Source organism: Patella vulgata, chromosome 1, assembly GCF_932274485.2.
Source record: "Patella vulgata chromosome 1, xgPatVulg1.2, whole genome shotgun sequence".
Classification (NCBI taxonomy): domain Eukaryota; kingdom Metazoa; phylum Mollusca; class Gastropoda; family Patellidae; genus Patella; species Patella vulgata.
Genome location: NC_065879.2, coordinates 77,803,526 through 77,810,356, shown reverse-complemented (window position 1 = coordinate 77,810,356; position 6,831 = coordinate 77,803,526). Strand labels below are relative to the sequence as shown.

Genomic DNA, 6,831 nt, shown 5'->3' with positions numbered 1-6,831 from the left:
TCATTCTATTAGTTGATTGGAATCAAATATCATAATTTTAAAAACAATTTAAATCAGACTCATTTGAATAGAATATCTGTTTTGAAGGCTAAAAATACATTTTTTGCCTAAATTACGTCATTTCCGGTGACATTGAAAATGTTAAAATGGTTTGACCTAGTTAAAATTGACATTACGCATCAAATGGTGTCACTTTTATGAAAATCGAATAATAATTGACTTTTTTACAGGCAAACTAGCGTAAAAAGGGACTCATGCAGAATTGCCCATTTCTCGACAACTGCTTATATTACAAACTAATTTTCACATACATTCTCTTCGTATGGATTATTGCTACTAGTTTATGAAAGTTGCGAAAAAATATATTAAAATATGAAAAGCCTGAATTGGTTGTAAATAGCTCATTTTTTCACCTTTTTTCACCTTTAAATCGAAATGATCCGAAAACGAAATAAAAATTAAAAAAACTGAGCGCGATGATTTCTGCGCATTAACAGGGCAAACCGTTTCAGTCATACCAGATTTGAAAAAAATAATATTTGCTTTCAAAAAGTGGTACCGAACTCTCAAAATTGCAGTTTTTGCTAAATTTATGTTACTTCCGTTGCCGAAAGGAAAATGTACTGGTAACAAAAAAAATGACATTTTGGACCGCGGAACATATGAACTTTGTTTTATACAAATCGAACAATAAATAATTAATCCAGGACTGAAAAACTGAATTAGCCAATGGGGGCCAAGGAAAAATACGGTGGCAAAAAATGTTGCAATTTTTGGTCAAATCAGATGACTCTTTAACCCTAAGTAAAATACCACATAAAAATATTCATTAATAAAAAAGTTTTTTGTAAAATTTTAATTTTCAAAATTTGGCGCCTAATATCTCCTAAGATTCGTCGAAAATAAAAAAAAATCCAAAGAACTGTAGCTATGTGCCTTGTCTCTGGCTATGTCAAAATGTATCAAATATTACAATCCGACAATTATTGATAACATTACGGCAAAATATCGAAAAACGACAACTTCGGTGATTTCGGACATTTCGCATTGTCTCAGAACGTTGGAAATAGCTTTATATTCTGATAGCTTTCCTACAGATCATTTATTTTCAATACAATACAGAATATTTTCCACGATGCTACATAAATCGTGAAATTGAACCCCGTAAATCTACTCTATGTTCATTTTCTGAATAAGGTATTAAGCTAAATGGTTTTATTGCTGTTCTGTACACAATTTATTCGCAATAACATAGTAAATTATCTATTATGCTACTGGGTTATCTGGTATTGAAATTAACTTAAATTAGAAAAATCAGTAAATATATTACCAAATAAAATGACAATATTATGTACACTTCATATACAAAATATATTTAGCAGTATTATACTGTATATTTACTATTAATCGTTTCAATTTCAATGCATTGTCATTTCATAATACGCTTGCTTCGTATAATATTTTGAAGACGCCAGATGCATAGGAACCGAGAAAGTAATTAATTCAACTAATATTTTACAACGGTTATTTGAGTCTTTTAAATATTCATGATATATTCTAGATAAAAACATTTAGTTAAATATCTAAAACTCAGTTTCTAGTATTTATTATTGAACGCTATTATAAATTGTGAGTTATTGGTGTAAGATGGATCTAAGTCATGAATCAATATTCAACCATATATATTATGAACTGGAAATGAACATTGAACACCGAACGAAGTCGGTTTGCATTTTACTTTAAACAGTCATAATCCAATCAGCTCATACACGGATAAACATTAAAAATGTCAAACAAAATAATGGTGAGTTGATTCTAAACAGAAAGTTGTTAACACCCGCCACTACTTTTTACACACTGCACATGATCAGTAGTGATTATATTCGCTAGCGCGACCTTTGGTTATCGCGATTTCTTAACTAAGTTAGTCCAACCCTTCCTTGAGCTAAAGGGTTTTTTTTTTCAGGGTTATGGTTCAGGTCTAAAGCAGAGTAAAATGACATCACCATGTCAATGGAGACAGCCATCTTTGAACAGATGGTGGTCCGGACCATCTGCGTTCGGTTTCTAGTTCCAACCACTAGTCGTGAAAAAATTATAACTAATGTCTAAAAGGTTGCCCTGGGCGACTACAGTCTGAACTGTCCTGACCATGCTCTATCGTATGGTATGGCTGTTCACAACCTCGGGTTGAACTATAGGCTGATAATATCACTGACAGGCTAGTAAAATTAGCCCAAATAAAGCCATATCCCAAAACATATTGCACTGCAAAAGTTATCTTTTGATTATCATTTGGTAGGGTATTCTGTATATAAAAACTGAAGTCTCCAAAAATTGGACACCCGGAAAGCAGACAACTCGGACCGAAGACCACTCTGACCAAAAGAAAACCACTCAGACCAACAAATACATTGATAGAAGACCACACGGATCAAGATTAAAAGACAACTCGGACCAACAAATAAAGTGATAATTGTGTTTGTTTTAATACAATTGTTTTCTTTCAAGCCCATTCGGACCAATCTGATTCTGAAAAAAGTGTTGTTTTAATAAATTGATATTTTTATTTTAATAAATTGATATCTGTGTTTGTTTTAATACATTTATTTTCTTTGAAACACTAAGGTGTTATATACTTACCCATGTTAATATTTCATCATAAAGCACATGAAAGAAAATCACTTTTCAAAATGTCAGATACATATATAGTTTGTGAGTCAGTAGTTCGTCCAAGGAGGCTTTTCAGTGTGACAGGTTTGAACGATGGCAGAATAGAACTGGCAATACTGGTATGACTTTAATTTTCATATTATTTAGCCACATGTCTGACTTTAACAATATTGTATTTTGCAGATACCCATATCTGTCTAGAACTCAGTACTGCATGATGGTGAAGGAGTTGACTGCGGTAGCCATCAGTTGTATGGAATTTTCAGCACCCAATGAAAGCACTAGTTTTATTTCACCAAGGGCTAAAAGTACAAGACTGGCATCACCTGCAGTTGATCAAAGTACAAGACTGTCATTAACTGCTGTCAAGAATGAATCAGCCGACCAAAGTACAATCAATCTGTCTCTCGTCAACATGCCCCAAATCATACAGGAAAAGTAAATATACAATCTGATTAAAACACAGATCCTATTTCATTTTGTTTTTATAATTCAAAATTATTTCGTTTTACTTGTCTTTACTACATTAGGATCTGGAAGAGTTGTTATCATTGACGTGTTCTGAATGGTGTGAGGAATTAGCCAATTAAACGGTCTGTTACGGCGAGCTTTAGGCAAGTTTCGCACGGAACTGTGGGTAATCCACTAGTAACATCAATGCTGGTTGGGTAATCAAATGTTTGATGTCATAGCGTAAAAAGACGCTCTATGACCTCTGACGCGACCTATCACTACAACTTGTCAGATCTTCATGTAATGTAGGCCATCAAAGTATAAAAAAACAAAACGAAATATAGATCTGTATTTGAATCAGATTGAGTAAATATAGTTTATCACATTCAGAACGAGTTTATAAAATTATTATGTTTATTATTATACTTCATTTATATTGCCAACATTCAGTTTATGTTGTATTTTATATTGTATTTTTATTGTCAACAGCTGGCTGACAGATGATTCCATCGCTAAAGATTTGTCAACGACAGAGGCAATGGTGACATACAAAGTCGTGGAAAATGGCACCCGGCGAGGCAGGAAAAAACTAGTTTCTAGTGATGGGCACACATTCACTTTTAAAAGACATAACAAGGACAGTACGGATTGGCGGTGCAGCATCAGAAACAAGACTATGGTCTGTCCAGTTGTCATCAGAGAACGAGCCGGGTTCTACAATGCCAACACCGAGCACTCACACACCGCAAAACCAGCTGTCAAGAATCGGGCTGAGGTAAACATTTTATTAAAATACTACTTAATCAATAATACTACAGAATCTATTTAAACATGCATTATGCAAGAGCTAAATCTGCCTATTGCAGGTATTTCTTTAGGCCTGAAATCTTATCTAAATTATTAATTTGACATTAATTAACTTATCCAGACCATAAACAACTCTCGATGTCAAGGCTAGCCTTCAATATCGACTGGATTAGAATCATATATGCTGCAAACTCTCATTGATAATTAAATCAAAACAATGGATAATCGAGACTATGCTTTTTAACGTACTAACTTTAGTAATGATGAACGAGGCTAGGCGGAAATTTACAAAGCTGATATCTCGGTTCATAGTGGACCAATTTGACTGAAATTTTCAACAAGTTACCAATGCCCCTATATTACAAGAAACTAATGATATTATAATTTTTATATATTATTGGATGATATTATAACTTTTATATATTTATTGGATGATATTATAACTTTTATATATTTATTGGATGATATTATAACTTTTATATATTAAAGGAAACTGCTGATATTAAACCTTATTTATATGTTACATGAAACTAATGATGTTATAACTTTTATATATTACAGGGAACTAATGATGTAATAACTTTGCATCAGTGTGTTGTATGTAACAAGATTTTTCAACATTATGATGATTTAGAAAATCATAAGAAAATATGTGTAAAAGAAGAGAAAATTGATGAGGTAGATGAATTTTGTCATGTTAAAGAAGAGAAAACAGACGATGTAGATGAATATTGTCATGTTAAAGAATTGAAAACTAATGATGTAGGTGAATATTGTCATGTTAAAGAAGAGAAAACTCATGACCTAGATGAATATTGTCCTGTTCAGGAAGAAAAAAGTGATGATGTAGATGAATTTTGTCTTGTTGAAACATGCTATCAAAACGGTTGTAAATCAAGTTCTAAATCTGATTTTGGAGCTTTGCAAATAAACACAAGAATTCATTCTGGAGAAAAACATTTTAATTGTGATGTTTGTAGTAAATCATTCACCAAGAAAAGTGGTCTTAAGAAACACATGAGAACTCATACCGAAGAAAACCCTTATCCTTATGATGTTGGTAGTAAATCATTTAGTCGCCCAGGAGCTCAGCACAAACACGCAAGAAGTCATACTGGAGAAAAACCTTATATATGTGATGTTTGTAGGAAATTATTCACTCATCGTTATATTCTAAACTCACACATGAGAATTCACACTGGTGAAAAACCCTTTAGTTGTGATGTTTGTAATAGATCATTCACATTAAAAAGTGATCTAAAGTCACATATGAGAACTCATACTGGTGAAAGACCCTTTATTTGTGATGTTTGTAGTAAATCATTTACCCGAAGAAGTGATCTAAAGAACCACATGAGAATTCATACTGGTGAAAAACCTTATCAATGTGATGTCTGTAGTAAATCATTCATTGAGAGTGGCAATCTGAAGGCACACATGAGAAGGCATACTGGAGAAAAACCTTATAGTTGTAATCTTTGTAATGAATCATTCACCAATAGAAGTCCTCTGCTGTACCACATTAGAAGAAGACATACTGGAGAAAAACCTTATAAATGTGATGTTTGTCATAAATCATTTACCAATAGAGGTTGTCTACAGAAGCACAGGAGAATTCATACAGGAGAAAAACCTTTTAAGTGTGATATTTGTGATAAATCATTCACCACTAGAAGTCAAGTACAAAGCCACATGCGAACACATACTGGAGAAAAACCTTATGAATGTGATATTTGTAGTAAATCATTTGCCCAAAAACTTGGTCTACAGTATCACATGAGAACACATACTGGAGAAAAACCCTTTACATGTGATATTTGTAGTAAATCATTTACCCAAAGAGGTAGTCTACAGAAACACATGAGAACACATACTGGAGAAAAACCTTTTACATGTGATATTTGTAGTAAATCATTTACCCAAAGATGTAGTCTACAGAAACACATGAGAACTCATTCTAAAGAAAAGGCTTTTACATATGATGTTTGTAGTAAGTCATTCACCAAAAAAAGGTAATCTAAAGAGCCATATGAGAACTCATTCTGGAATAAAAATCTTATAACTCTCATGTTTGTATTTAAACGTTTACCCAGAAATGTGGTCTACAGAAGCACATGAGAACTCAAAACTAAAGAAAAACTTTTTAAATGTGAATCATTCACCAAAAGTAGTCATCTAAACAGCTACATGAGAACTAATACTGCAGAAAAGACCTTATAGATGTATTGTGGTATGTCATTCCCGTCTCCATTTTGTGTCAAAATCTGTGATAATTTCTGTCGTAACTTGCTAAACTAAGTTTTTAGTAGAGTAGTGGTGCCCTTAAGGGGGCATAACCAGGCTTCGATGGTGGAAGTTCTCAATTTTTCTCAATGGTATTCCATTAGACATTTTATTCGTTTTGGCGGTTGTGGTCAATCCGTAAATTAATGGTGCCAAGGACGCCAACCTTAAAGAAAACCTTTGAATATGGGCCCTGATCCCAAAATAGCAAGTTGTATCTTATCACCATTTATGTATTTTATTGAATAAATAGAAGTCAATGGAGAGTAAAATTGTATACTGGGTACTACATGTATAATACGGCAGCCAAACCCCATGTTAAGCCTTGACATGGAAATATAGTCCACCTATTGTTTTTTGATGTGTAGATTCAGAAACTGGATGATGCCACCGGCATCCTTGGGGAAAATTTAAATATTCAAGATGACTGCCATAAAACATTTACTGGTTATTTAGTGTGGTAACATTTGTGAAAGATTCTCCCGGACCTAGGTTTGAAGGTGGTTTCTATAAGATTTCGACCCACTGAATCCAATTAGCTTGGGTATTCCCCCTAAAAGTGGCGGCTAATTCAAAATAGGGGGCTCATTTTGATGGGAAGCTCATAAATTTTCA

General features: G+C 33.2%; 1 protein-coding gene across 1 annotated transcript; it reads left to right on the top strand.

The window, feature by feature from the left end:
• The first annotated feature begins 1,699 nt into the window (after positions 1 to 1,699).
• On the top strand, positions 1,700 to 6,831 carry LOC126810874 (oocyte zinc finger protein XlCOF6). The gene is made up of 4 exons (XM_050536200.2): positions 1,700 to 1,804; positions 2,857 to 3,111; positions 3,616 to 3,901; positions 4,495 to 6,831. Exons 2-4 carry the CDS (start codon positions 2,888 to 2,890, stop codon positions 5,947 to 5,949), a joined length of 1,965 nt encoding a protein of 654 aa, XP_050392157.2. The 5' UTR covers positions 1,700 to 1,804; positions 2,857 to 2,887; the 3' UTR covers positions 5,950 to 6,831.

Coding starts and splice junctions, on each gene's coding strand:
- LOC126810874 (XM_050536200.2), top strand. CDS start 2,888: ATGATGGTGAAGGAGTTGACTGCGGTAGCCATCAGTTGTATGGAATTT. Junction 3,112..3,615: donor CCCCAAATCATACAGGAAAA/GTAAATATACAA, acceptor TATTGTCAACAG/CTGGCTGACAGATGATTCCA. Junction 3,902..4,494: donor CTGTCAAGAATCGGGCTGAG/GTAAACATTTTA, acceptor TATATATTACAG/GGAACTAATGATGTAATAAC.